We start from the raw sequence: 14807 nt of genomic DNA, 5'->3' as shown, positions 1-14807 counted from the left end.
TAGTTCGAAGTGTGTGTGGTCTAGCAGCATCCACGAGATTCCAGTCCTGGTTGCTCCACACACAGTAGCAACTTTTTTACTATATTTTCTGCAACTAATAGTTGCCAAAAACAGCAAAGCCACGGAGCTCAGAGTAACAGCAACATTGAAGAGTATCCAAACTGCACACCACTCACAATTTCATTGATCAGAATGAGTCTAGAGGAAACTACCACAAATTATGGTGGTGGTCCCAAATTAAAATGACAGCAGACCCAAGGTACAGCAGGATATCAATCAACTCTACATAAATCAACAGTCTCCATTCAACAACCTGGTATCTGCATTTTGTGTCAACGACCCTGTACACTGCTGTAATACTCTCATATCGGACGGTATAATTCAAACAAATCATGTGGAAAACACAGTTTCCATGGACACCAACCATTAACACTTTGACATGTTATGCCTCAGCTGCACCATAATACTTCCATTATGAACAGGAAGGTCTTATTTGTACCAAGTCATTGGTCCGACAGAGGACACTCCCTTGACAGCCTAGAAACTAATTGTCGAACAGTGCTCCCCAAGTGTGGCAGCCACCATGCAGACGTAAGACTTCAAATCATCAGGATGCTGGACATCCAGCACAATTTGATATATTTTTCATAGGTCATAATCACACACACACACACACACACACACACACACACACACACACACACACACACACACACAGTGTCCCCACATATGCACACACGTCTAGTGGAGGTTGGGGGGACGCAGATCTGGTTGGCGAACTTGGGCATAACAGCCCATTTGGGTATTTTTGAATTTAACAATTCCCTGGATTGAATTTTCCTTTTTATAAAAATTAGTCTTTGTACCAGGCGGTTGTTGCTGTTGTTGTGGTCTTCAGTCCTGAGACTGGTTTGATGCAGCTCTCCATGCTACTCTATCCTGTGCAGGCTGCTTCATCTCCCAGTACTTACTGCAACCTACATCCTTCTGAATCTGCTTAGTGTATTCATCTCTTGGTCTCACTCTATGATTTTTACCCTCCACGCTGCCCTCCAATGCTAAACTTGTGATCCCTTGATGCCTCAGAACATGTCCTACCAGCCGGTCCCATCTTCTTGTCAAGTTGTGCCACAAACTCCTCCCCAATTCTATTCAATACCTCCTCATTAGTTACGTGATTTACCCATCTAATCTTCAGCATTCTTCTGTAGCACCACATTTCGAAAGCTTCTGTTCTCTTCTTGTCTAAACTATTTATCGTCCATGTTTCACTTCCATACATGGCTACACTCCATACAAATACTTTCAGAAACAACTTCCTGACACTTAAATCTATACTCGATGTTAACAAATTTCTCTTCTTCAGAAACGCTTTCCTTCCCATTGCCAGTCTACATTTTATATCCTCTCTACTTCGACCATCATGAGTTATTTTGCTCCCCAAATAGTAAAACTCCTTTACTACTTTAAGTGTGTCATTTCCTAATGTAATTCCCTCAGCATCACCCGACTTAATTTGACTATATTCCATTAGCCTTGTTTTGCTTTTGTTGATGTTCATCATATATCCTCCTTTCAAGACACTGTCCATTCCGTCCAGCTGCTCTTCCAAGTCCTCTGCTGTCTCTGACAGAATTACAATGTCATTGGCGAACCTTGAAGTTTTTATTTCTTCTCCATGGATTTGAATACCTACTCCGAATTTTTCTTTTGTTTCCTTTACTGCTTGCTCAATATACAGATTGAATAACATTGGAGAGAGGCTGCATCCCTGTCTCACTCCCTTCCCAACCACTGCTTCCCTTTCATGCTCCTCAATTCTTATAACAGCCATCTGGTTTCTGTACAAATTGTAAATAGCCTTTCGCTCCCTGTATTTTACCCCTGCCACCTTCAGAATTTGAAAGAGATTATTCCAGTCAACATTGTCAAAAGCTTTCTCTAAGTCTACAAATGCATGAAACGTAGGTTTGCCTTTCCTGAATCTTTCTTCTAAGATAAGTCGTAAGGTCAGTATCGCCTCACGTGTTCCAATATTTCTACGGAATCCAAACTGATCTTCCCCAAGGTCAGCTTCTACCAGTTTTTCCATTCGTCTGTAAAGAATTCATGTTAGTTGGTACTATTCAGCAGCAAATAAAACAAGAAGCAGAACAATATCTTACTACTGAGTTGGAAATTTCTGCTTCCCTCTAGTTCTCAACTGTGCTAAATATTTAAATTTCTTTTCCCATTAATCCATTGTTATTTCCCATATTCTGTCATCTCTGAACTGTAGTTCACATATGGCTTACTAGTGCGCTATATTTGAACTGCTCCTCTCCATGACACCCCCCGTCTTATAGGGATGATTATGGTGTTTATCCCTTTTGTCATTAGGAATAGCACCTGGAACATAACAGAATCACCCCAAATAATTTTTATTGAGCCCGATTATTGAAGAAAATGTTACAGACTTTAAAACAATATTTGTTACATGGATAAGTTAGTGTTGACATAACATACGTATCTTTACTGTGTTATGTACTGATCTCAGCCTCATTTCAGAAATCTGCAGCACAGATCGTAAAAATTTCTGACAAACTATTTTTATGACCCCATTACGTTTTATGGTATACGTCCAATAATGGCTCTTTCTTTGTGGTTCAGGATTGAGAGATGTAGTTCGTTTTTCTTTTTTTGATATGTACCCCACCAGCATCGCATCTTGAAGTACATTGTCACTACTATCTCAAAATGCAACAACAGTTGCTTCTGTTGATAAATTTGTAAACTCTGACAGCACCTAGGATAGATTGCAACAAATATAGACTACAATATAAAAATAAGCAGTACTGTATAATACTAAATTTTGTCCACTTGAAGGAATAAAACGCAGTCCTCTTCATGCAACATGATTCAACTGGCTTGAATTTCTCTCTCTCTCTCTCTTTCTTCTTCTTCTTCTTCTTCTTCTTTCTTCCTCCGTGCATACAGACTCAAACATTTTGCCAGAATTTCGAAGCTTCTTAGTAACATTTCGTTTCCATCTTTCCGAATTGCGTTGTCGTTTTAACTCTGCACTGTTGCTGTCATTGTCATCAACGATAATTTCTTCTTCCGAAGTAACATATTCGTCACTAACGTCCATCTTCACCATGTGGCTGTGCTGCATGTATGAACAGTAAACTGAAGTCATGTGTGCAACAAAAGCGTTGACGCTATCTTCTTTCCAAAGAGCTCCTGCCATCTAGCGATGTCATATGGAACTAATTTCTTTAAAGATGATAGTCAAATGTTTGAAGAATGCAATGCACATGTTTATGCAATAACAACATTACCCATTTAATGCTCTTGTTGCACCCAGGTACTCATTTGTTATTCAAAGAATTTATTTCAACTTTGAATTGTGCTGCAGCTAAACTGCTGATGTTTTAGTGTGATATGTAGACATTTTCTTTATTCTTTCCCTGTGTTGGACAAAACTATCATACTGATATACCCACTTTCTTTCTTTCAGGTATTCTAAGGAGGAGCCATTTAGTGTTATAAGTGTGGACATCAGAAATCACAGTAATCTCCTTGACTCATTGGAGCAGTATGTGAAAGGTGAACTTCTTGAGGGAGCTGATGCATACCACTGTGAAAAGTGTAACAAAAAAGTGAGTTTCAATCTAATACTTTCATCTTTCAATCTAATACTTTCATCTTTCTTTCTAAGTCTTGTTTCTGAGAAGTAAATATTAACAAAATATCTGTACATACACATATAACATCTGGAACCTCTATTATGAATGCTGGCATATCACTTTAGTGTCGCCAAATTTTATTACCAAAATGCAAATGCTGCTTTCTGCATAATTGTTTCTTCATTGAAACATCACTTGCTGCTTTTTTTGTTATAGCTTCAGCTACACTTCATTTACTATTAAATAACTTAACTGGTAACCTGCTGCAGTTACAAATTGAAATTTATGGTACATTTTAAAATAACTGAATAAAGCCTGCGTCTAACTGATTACAAATTGTCATCCTAAAAAAAGATGAGATATTCTCGGTTGAACCACATAATAAACTTCAGATTTTCTTGTAAATATTGATGTGTGCACAATATAATATGACATAAAGGGTACGTACATTTCCACCATATTCAGAATCGTGCCATTTCATCTTTACATGTTCTAGAAGACTGCATTCTTACTGAAATTCACAGTTTCAGTGACAGAGAATTGGTGTTCCTTATAGCCACAGACATGGCTCAGTAAAACTTCATTCCATTCTTGAATTTTTTTAAAAAAGTAAATATGTATGCATGGGAAGTAGTTCCTATTGAAAATTGAAATAAATCTCATTAATTAATCTTCTCATGTGAGTATCCTGTGGATGTAAAGAATTGCTGCCATATTTGAATTTTTTTATTATGATTACAATTACATTTTGAGACCATTACTGAGAGAAAATTTGAAAATCTGAAAATGATACTGTATTTTACACAAGATTATTCATACTGAGCAAGGCTCTCTCTTTCTATAATGCAAGCTTTCAAAGAAAATCCTTAAACATTCGGCACAGCACAATATATAAATATTTGCAATTTTGTGTTATATTTTTCTTTACATATGATATCACCAAAGAAAACATAAGGCTGGAGTAATGTAAGACTTTGTATACTTCAATGTATACATCTTTAAAAGTTGTAATTTTTCTTTGCAGGTTGTTACAGTTAAACGGTTATGTGTGAAGAAGTTGCCACCAATTTTAGCCATTCAGCTTAAGAGATTTGAATATGATTTTGAACGTGTTTGTGCAATTAAGTTCAATGACTACTTTGAATTTCCAAGAGATTTAGACATGGAACCATACACAGGTAAGCAATTCAAATGTACATGTGAGTTAACACTTCTGTGGCATGGTAATCTCAAAATGTGACTTAATTATTTCCATGTTCAGTTGTCACATATAAATACAGCTGCATTAAGTCGTCATAATAGATGGTTGTCTGTATGGTTATTCCACTTCTAAGTAGTGATTGGGAACACTGCATTTTTAACTTGCATTTACCCTGTCACAAAGTATAAGGCATCTGGCCCATAAAAAGCTGAATAATTCACAAGAAATTTGTAGGATTTGAAAATCTGACTTCATTTATACATTTGCAAAATTTATAATTTTGGAATAATTTTTGATTTGTGAATAACGCAGTTGATTTGAGAAAAATTATAATGTGGTTTCACTTATCCACATTTGGTACTGTTGTTGTTGTGGTATTCAGTCCTGAGACTGGTTTGATGCAGCTCTCCATGCTACTCTATCCTGTGCAAGCTTCTTCATCTCCCAGTACCTACTGCAGCCTACATCCTTCTGAATCTGCTTAGTGTATTCATCTCTTGGTCTCCCTCTACGATTTTTACCCTCCACGCTGCCCTCCAATACTAAACTGGTTATCCCTTGATGCCTCAGAACATGTTCTACCAACCAATCCCTTCTTCTGGTCAAGTTGTGCCGCAAACTTCTCTTCTCCCCAATCCTATTCAATACTTCCTCATTTGTTATGTGATCTACCCATCTAATCTTCAGCGTTCTTCTGTAGCACCACATTTCAAAAGCTTCTATTCTCTTCTTGTCCAAACTATTTATCGTCCATGTTTCACTTCCATACATGGCTACACTCCATACGAATACTTTCAGAAATGACTTCCTAACACTTAAATCTATACTGGATGTTAACAAATTTCTCTTCTTCAGAAACGCTTTCCTTGCCATTGCCAGCCTACATTTTATATCCTCTCTACTTCGACCATCATCAGTTATTTTGCTCCCGAAATACCAAAACTCGTTTACTACTTTAAGCGTCTCATTTCCTAATCTAATTCCCTCAGCATCACCCGACTTAATTCGTCTACATTCCATTATCCTCGTTTTGCTTTTGTTGATGTTCATCTTATAACCTCCTTTCAAGACACTATCCATTCCGTTCAACTGCTCTTCCAAGTCCTTTGCTGTCTCTGACAGAATTACAATGTCATCGACAAACCTCAAAGTTTTTATTTCTTCTCCATGGATTTTAATACCTACTCCGAATTTTTCTTTTGTTTCCTTCACTGCTTGCTCAATATAGAGATTGAATAACATCGGGGAGGGGCTACAACCCTGTCTCACTCCTTTCCCAACCACTGCTTCCCTTTCATGCCCCTCGACTCTTATAACTGCCATCTGGTTTCTGTACAAATTGTAAATAGCTTTTCGCTCCCTGTATTTTACCCCTGCCACTTTCAGAATTTGAAAGATAGTATTCCAGTCAACATCGTCAAAAGCTTTCTCTAAGTCCACAAATGCTAGGAACGTAGGTTTGCCTTTCCTTAATGTGGCTTCTAAGATAAGTCGTAGGGTCAGTATTGCCTCACGTGTTCCGGTACTTCTACGGAATCCAAACTGATCTTCCCCGAGGTCAGCTTCTACCAGTTTTTCCATTCGGGTCAGCTTCTACCAGTTTTTCCATTTGTCTGTAAAGAATTCGTGTTAGTTGGTTCCATTCAGCAGCAAATAAAACAAGACGTAGAACAATATCTTACCACTGAGTTGGAAATTTCTGCTTCCCTCTACTTCTCAACTGTGCTACATATTTAAATTTCTTTTCCCATTAATCCATTGTTATTTCCCATATTCTGTCATCTCTGAACTGTAGTTCACATATGGCTTACTAGTGTGCTATATTTGAACTGCTCCTCTCCATGACACATCTCTCTGCATATATCATACTTACTGTCATTTGGAACATTGACAACACAATTGGAAAAAATAGTTACTTTCTGTAGTGTATGGTTACACTTGATCTCTGCCCTTGTCCTGCCAATGGACAGGTCCCTCTCAACCTGGGGTTTGTGACCTGCCTCTCCTTTCTAACCTCCTCTGACCTACCCTTTATTGATCACTAAGGGAGATTTGACAGAGCACTGAAAGACCTGAGTCGAAACAAGGCCCCCGGAGTAGACAATATTCCATTGGAACTACTGACGGCCGTGGGAGAGCCAGTCCTGACAAAACTCTACCATCTGGTGAGCAAGATGTATGAAACAGGCGAAATACCCTCAGACTTCAAGAAGAATATAATAATTCCAATCCCAAAGAAAGCAGGTGTTGACAGATGTGAAAATTACCGAACTATCAGCTTAATAAGTCACAGCTGCAAAATACTAACACGAATTCTTTACAGACGAATGGAAAAACTAGTAGAAGCCAACCTCGGGGAAGATCAGTTTGGATTCCGTAGAAACACTGGAACACGTGAGGCAATACTGACCTTACGACTTATCTTAGAAGAAAGATTAAGGAAAGGCAAACCTACGTTTCTAGCATTTGTAGACTTAGAGAAAGCTTTTGACAATGTTGACTGGAATACCCTCTTTCAAATTTACAGAAACCAGATGGCAGTTATAAGAGTCGAGGGACATGAAAGGGAAGCAGTGGTTGGGAAGGGAGTAAGACAGGGTTGTAGCCTCTCCCCGATGTTGTTCAATCTGTATATTGAGCAAGCAGTAAAGGAAACAAAAGAAAAATTCGGAGTAGGTATTAAAATTCATGGAGAAGAAATAAAAACTTTGAGGTTCGCCGATGACATTGTAATTATGTCAGAGACAGCAAAGGACTTGGAAGAGCAGTTGAATGGAATGGACAGTGTCTTGAAAGGAGGATATAAGATGAACATCAACAAAAGCAAAACAAGGTTAATGGAATGTAGTCTAATTAAGTCAGGTGATGCTGAGGGAATTAGATTAGGAAATGAGGCACTTAAAGTAGTAAAGGAGTTTTGCTATTTGGGGAGCAAAATAACTGATGATGGTCGAAGTAGAGAGGATATAAAATGTAGGCTGGCAATGGCAAGGAAAGCGTTTCTGAAGAAGAGAAATTTGTTAACATCCAGTATAGATTTAAGTGTCAGGAAGTCATTTCTGAAAGTATTTGTATGGAGTGTAGCCATGTATGGAAGTGAAATATGGACGATAAATAGTTTGGACAAGAAGAGAATAGAAGCTTTCGAAATGTGGTGCTACAGAAGAATGCTGAAGATTAGATGGGTAGATCACATAACTAATGAGGAAGTATTGAATAGGATTGGGGAGAAGAGAAGTTTGTGGCACAACTTGACCAGAAGAAGGGATCGGTTGGTAGGACATGTTCTGAGGCATCAAGGGATCACCAATTTAGTATTGGAGGGCAACGTGGAGGGTAAAAATCGTAGAGGGAGACCAAGAGATGAATACACTAAGCAGATTCAGAAGGATGTAGGTTGCGGTAGGTACTGGGAGATGAAAAAGCTTGCACAGGATAGAGTAGCATGGAGAGCTGCATCAAACCAGTCTCAGGACTGAAGACCACAACAACAACAACAAGGGAGAAAAAACTTTGAGGCTCGCCGATGACATTGTAATTCTGTCAGAGACAGCAAAGGACCTGGAAGAGCAATTAAACGGAATTAACAGCGTCTTGAAAGGAGGATATATCATGAACATCAACAAAAGCAAAACAAGGATAATGGAATATAGTCAAATTAAGTCGGGTGATGTTGAGGGAATTAGATTAGGAAATGAGACACTTAAAGTAGTAAAGGAGTTTTACTATTTGGGGAGCAAAATAACTCACGATGGTCGAAGTAGAGAGGATATAAAATGTAGACTGGCAATGGCAAGGAAAGCGTTTCTGAAGAAGAGAAATTTGTTAACATCGAGTATAGATTTAAGTGTCAGTAAGTCGTTTCTGAAAGTATGTGTATGAAGTTTGTTTGTTGGGTTGTTTTGGGGGAGGAGACCAGACAGCTTAGTCACCGGTCTCATTGGATTAGGGAAGGATGGGGCAGGAAGTCTGCCATGCCCTTTCAAAGGAATCATCCCAGCATTTGCCTGGAGCGATTTAGGGAAATCACCGAAAACCTAAATCAGGATGGCCAGACGCGGGATTGAACCGCTGTCCCCCGAATGCGAGTCCAGTGTGCTAACCACTGCGCCACCTCGCTCGGTGTATGAAGTGTGCCCATGTATGGAAGTGAAACATGAATGATAAATAGTTTGGACAAGAAGAGAATAGAAGCTTTCGAAATGTGGTGCTACAGAAGAACGCTGAAGATTAGATGGGTAAATCACATAACTAATGAGGGGTTATTGAATAGAATTGGAGAGAAGAGGAGTTGGTGGCACAACTTGACTAGAAGAAGGGATCGGTTGGTAGGACATGTTCTGAGGCATCAAGGGATCACCAATTTAGTATTGGAGGGCAAAAATCATAGAGGGAGACCAAGAGATGAATACACTAAGCAGATGCAGAAGGACGTAGGTTGCAGTTGGTACTGGAAGACGAAGAAGCTTGCACAGGATAGAGTATCGTGGAGAGCTGCATGAAACCAGTCTCTGGACTGAAGACGACAACAGCAACAACAAGAGAGAAAACAGCAGCACCAAAAGCTAGACTTGTTGTTTCTTCTTTTGTTTGTGTGTATCAGCAGTACTTTAATTTTGCCTATTGAAGTACGTACTGAACAGACATGGCTCCCTGTGATTTTATAATTTTCCCACTGAAAAATATTGCATTTTTATATTTTAAAAGTTATTTTTTGAGGTCTGCACTTCGAAGAGTTTTCTTCAATCCAGCTTATATTATTTAGGCATAATGATTAAAGTTTCAAAAATCTTAGTGTTCCCTATCTATTTTTGTACCTACTTGATGACTACTGATGGAATCCTTAGTTACTCTTGATGCACTGTTTATCATTTTTGACATGCCAAAGCTGTGGATGATGATTATGATAGTGAGTGTGCTGCTGATTCCATCTATGATATTTGTGTTTGTAAATAAGGTGGTTACTGTTAATTGTAAACTGTGTATTTTTGTGTTTATAATTGTCCCCAGATAATTTTCATAGTTTGAAGAGCTGAAACTTTGTCCAGAATTTATTTCCAAATGCGTACATTACCAACAGGTGATTGGCATGCAGAATAATAGATTTTCCAGTTTTTATTTTTTATACCATTCTCTGTTCAGTGCCTGATTTTTCAAAGTATTTGTAATCAGTCACTGTTTTAAGGTCGTGTCATACTCTGTTAAATTATTATTTTTTAAATATTATTATTACTACTGCTCACATGCATATCTCACTCTCTTAAAGGAAACCCTGCAAAAACAGCTTTGCTTTTTCTTATGAGGGTAATACAGTATATTGAATTTTTATAAAGTATTTAAAAATTAAATGTTTTGAAGTCATTATATTTATTTAAATATTCTTAGTTTCAGGCCTTGCAAAATTGGAAGGTGAGATGATTGACTATGAAGAAATTTCAAAGGACTTGTGTACAAAATATCAGTTATCAGGAATTGTTGTTCACAGTGGTCAAGCCAGTGGCGGACATTACTACTCCTACATCTTGCACAAGTAGGTTTAATTTGCAATTTCTCTTTTAGGGGTTGATTAATTTTATGAAAAGCTTAAATCCTAATACAGGTTTAATGACTTTGTGTTGCTAGTGCTGAAAAAATAACTTAAATGTTTATAAGTGGTGATGTTTACACAAATGCAGGATGTTTAGGGTAGACATGAAAATCATAGTAATACTGGCAATCCAGAAAGAAAATCTAAAATACTTGGTAGCAGTAATCAGTTCCATTAGAATAGAAAGCTGTTGCTTTGTGAGAAAAGCACAATACCACATATATACTGAAGAGCCAAAGAAACTGGTACATCTGCCTAATATCCTGTAGGACCCCCACGAGCATGCAGAAGTGCTGCAACATGATGTGGCATAGACCTGACTAATGTCTGAAGTAGTGCTGGAGGGAACTGACTCCGTGATTCCTGCAGGGGTGCCCATAAATACATTAAGAGTGCAAGGAGGTGGAGATCTCTTCCCAACAGCACGTTGCAAGGCATCCCAGATATACTCAATAATGTTCATGTCTGGGGAGTTTGAAGGCCAGCAGAAGTGTATAAACTTAGAAGAGTGTTCCTGGAGCTACCATGTAGCAATTCTGGATGATTGGGGTGTCGTATTGTCCTGCTGGAATTGCGCAAGTCCTTCGGAATGCACAATTGACATGAATGGATGGGGGTGATCAGACAGGATGCTTATGTGTGTCACCAGTCACAGTTGTATCTAGACATATCAGGAGTCCCATATCACTCCAACTGTACATGTCCCACACCATTACAGAGCCCCCACCAGCTTGAACAGTCCCCTGCTGACATGCAGGGTCCGTGGATTCATGAGGTTCTCAATACCCACATCCATCCACCTGATACAATTTGAAACGAGACTTGTCTGCCCAGGCAATGTGCTTCCAGTCATCAAAAATCCAGTGTCGGAGAAGACGGGCCCAGGCAAGCCATAAATCTTTGTGTCATGCAGTCATCAAGAGCACATGAGTGGGCCTTCGGCTCCAAAAGCCAATATCAATGGTGTTTCATTGAATGCTTTGCACACTGACACTTGTTGATGGCCCAGCATTGAAATCTTCAGCTATTTGTGAAAGAGTTGCACTTCTATCATGTTGAACAATTCTCTTCAGTCGTCATTGGTCCCTTTGTTGCAGGATCTTTTTCCGGCTGCAGCCATGTCGGATATTTGGTGTTTTACTGGATTACTGATATTCAGGGTACTCTCGTGAGATGGTCATATGGGAAAATCCCCACTTCATCACTTCCTCAGAGATACTGTGTCTCATTGCTTGTGCGCCAACTATAACACAGCGTTCAAACCCGCTTAAATCTTGGATAACCTGCTATTTTAGCAGCAGTAACTGATCTAACAATTGGTGTTTCCGACCGCAGTGCTGTATTCTGCCTGTTCACATCTCTATGTATTTGAATATGCATGCCTATACCAGTTTCTTTGGCGCTGTATGTAGAGATTATTATAATAGCCACTCTTTGTACAGCAGGTGTGGGCAAATTTCTTTGATCCATGCGCCTGACTCATTCTTATTTAAAGTCATGGGCCACCTTGTCACATGACATGATGTGACATCAGCACTCCCAGCCCATGAAATCAAAACTATATCATCTGTGCCTTTAATGTTTGTAGGGTAAAGCACCAACAAATGTCGCCCCTTCTTGACGCACTACAACCAAGAAATTATGCCTTAAAATCCATTATTTTGAGAGTACATCCATTTTATGTTCACTGAATCTTCAGACGTTTAAATTATTTACGGATCAGGAACAACAATAATATTATTATTTTATTTTTTTTTTTTTTTTTATTTATTTATTTTTTTTTTTTTTTTTTTTTTCCCCCCCCCCCAGCCTAGGTATAAAGCCAATATTTGATAACAATCCTGTCTTAAAGCACTTTACGCTGTGAACATTGTCATTTAATGTGTAGTTGTAAATTCAGGATGATTGCTTCCTCCTCCCCCTTGTTTCCTGCTGATCTTGAGGAACTTTGCAAATGTATGCACATACATTTTAATGATCGTATATCAAATAAATTTCAGGCAAAATGATGGTACTTCGAAGTGGTACAAATTTGATGATGGTGAAGTGAGCGAGTGTAAAATGGATGATGATGAAGAAATGAAGACACAGTGCTTTGGTGGTGATTATATGGGAGAGGTAATTATTTTTTTGTTAGTAATAATGTTTTACTGTGACGCGGTTTCTTACTGAGACAATCTGTTTTAGGTGTTTGACCACATGTTGAAGAGAATGAGCTACAGGAGACAGAAGCGCTGGTGGAATGCCTATATGTTGTTCTACACACGTCTGGATGTGGAAGAGAACCTTCTTGTGAAGAGCTTCAATGAACTATCATTATGTAAGATTCAAATATTCAGTTATTGGTGTTTGCACACCAGGACTTGAAAGAAATTTGATAACTTTTAATTCTTCACCCAAGTGAAATAGAAGTAGTTGTGTCAAACACAAAATAAGTTGAGAAGTTAGCACAGACTCACTATTAAACAAACTTAAGTACTGTTGTGAACAAAGGCAACAACTAACTTGCACCAGCAAATACACTTGCCAAAAAACACACTTTCTATTTGTGAACAGTTACCTGCCAGGTAGTTGTGAAAGAGTAAATTACAGAATGTGATAATTGGGTGAGGAATATGTGCTGGGACTAGGAGGAGATAGGAGCAACAAGTCTTCACTGCTCCTCATTCCTCACAATACTTTTTATTCTTCCTCAACAACCATCTACCTAGGCATCCACTTGCTAATATTTGTGCCGTGTGTGCTGGGGTGGGGGGTGTTATTTTTCTTCCTTGTTTGTTATTTCATTTATAATGGTAAGTACAGTTTTGCTGTACATTGGAAGTTTCATTTAAATTGAAAAGCAGATCTTGTGTGTTCTTTGTCATTGCTTATAATTCTGTTCCACATTTCACAAACAAGTGAGCAAAATTTTTTTGTGTGTGAAATTTGTACAATTGTCAGAACTAGATCTAAAGAGTAAGTCATTCAATGAACTTGTGTTAGCTCAACAGTAAAATGTCAGACTGCAAATTCAACATCCAGGGCCAATTTCTCAGGGGATTCTACATTTTTTATCTATCACTTACCACTTCCTTCATCCCTGACAATGAAGTGTAACATGTAACGCGCTGAGTTGCAACTGGTTCAGAGTCCACATTAAACTCTAGGTCCTCCCTGTAATGGTCAAAGGAATGCAAGAGCATACCACCACTTCCAATATGATTGTGCCTAGTAAAGCACTCTGGTGTTCAAACCATCCTTCATATTGATGACAACTTTACCTGTGATTGCATTATTATTTGAATGTTCCAGTTCTGTGCCACAGATTGCTACATTCCTGTGTATCAGCTATGACTTGCTTTGCCTTCCTTGTTGCATTTATCACACTATTGTTTTTAAATTAAATGTACAGCTGTGTTGAAGAAAACTCTGTATAATAGTGTTCATTATGTGACATGTTGCTCCACTGTGAGAGTAATTTGGATTATGTTGTTTGAAGCAGCTTCTCGTAACTCAGCAAATTAAACTCAATTTTTCAAAGTGCTCTGATCTGGAATTATTTGGATTTTCTTGAAACAACTGCAGATGGTAACTTCTGTAAAGTGTACTAATGAATAGAGACTGAAAAAGTAATGTCTATTTTTGACAAATTTAGCATCTACATTGGGCAAAATTAACATCTATTTTCAGCAAAATTCACATCTAAATTATTGTTGTTGTTATATTATATAATGATTCAATGTATAAATTTAAAAAAGTTGCAATGTAATTTGCATGATGTTGAAATGGACCATAAAGTGTATTTCTACTTGTGTAGATCAATGTGTTCAGCCCTTCCAGATGCTCAGTCCAATTTTCAGTTCCATATGGCCATGACATGTGTTTTGATAGTGTGTTGTGTGTTACAAAAATGGAACAGCGGAATTCAGAGCAGTGTTATGCAATCAGGTTTTGTGTTAAACATGGGAAGTCCGTGAGTGTGACCTTTGAAAAGTTGTAATACATCTGTGGGTAACATTCATTATCAAGAGCACAAGTTTTTCACTGCCACAATTCATTTTTGGATGTCTGGAAACATGTTGAAGATAACAGTGAAGATGATGGGTAATCTGTTAAACACTTTCACTGAACATCAAATTTTGATTGAAGATTTACGCAGGCAAAAGGTTTGTGACAGAATGCTGCCAAGAAACCTCACAACTGAGCAAAGGGACAATTGAAGAAAAATGTGTTCATCCTTTTGAAGGGATTGCCAATGACCACAAATGGTTCAATTGTACAATCACAAGTGATGAATCCTGGATTTTTGAGTAAGATCCTGAGAAAAGGCGGCAAAGTGAGGCATGACATACTAAGACGTCTCCTTGAC

General features: G+C 38.2%; 1 protein-coding gene across 1 annotated transcript in view; it reads left to right on the top strand.

Moving 5' to 3' along the window:
• Positions 1-14807, top strand: part of LOC126458245 (probable ubiquitin carboxyl-terminal hydrolase FAF-X) — a 314613-nt gene that overhangs the window by 210502 nt on the left and 89304 nt on the right. Inside the window, exons 30-34 of the mRNA XM_050095144.1 lie at positions 3500-3641; positions 4693-4846; positions 10255-10399; positions 12457-12574; positions 12644-12776. Of these exons, the coding sequence (XP_049951101.1) occupies positions 3500-3641; positions 4693-4846; positions 10255-10399; positions 12457-12574; positions 12644-12776 (692 nt within the window). The remainder of the gene's footprint in view (positions 1-3499; positions 3642-4692; positions 4847-10254; positions 10400-12456; positions 12575-12643; positions 12777-14807) is intronic.

Source organism: Schistocerca serialis, chromosome 2 (assembly GCF_023864345.2).
Source record: "Schistocerca serialis cubense isolate TAMUIC-IGC-003099 chromosome 2, iqSchSeri2.2, whole genome shotgun sequence".
Classification (NCBI taxonomy): Eukaryota; Metazoa; Arthropoda; class Insecta; order Orthoptera; family Acrididae; genus Schistocerca; species Schistocerca serialis.
The sequence above is the reverse complement of the archived record's forward strand: the minus strand, read 5'-3'. Positions and strand labels throughout refer to the sequence as shown.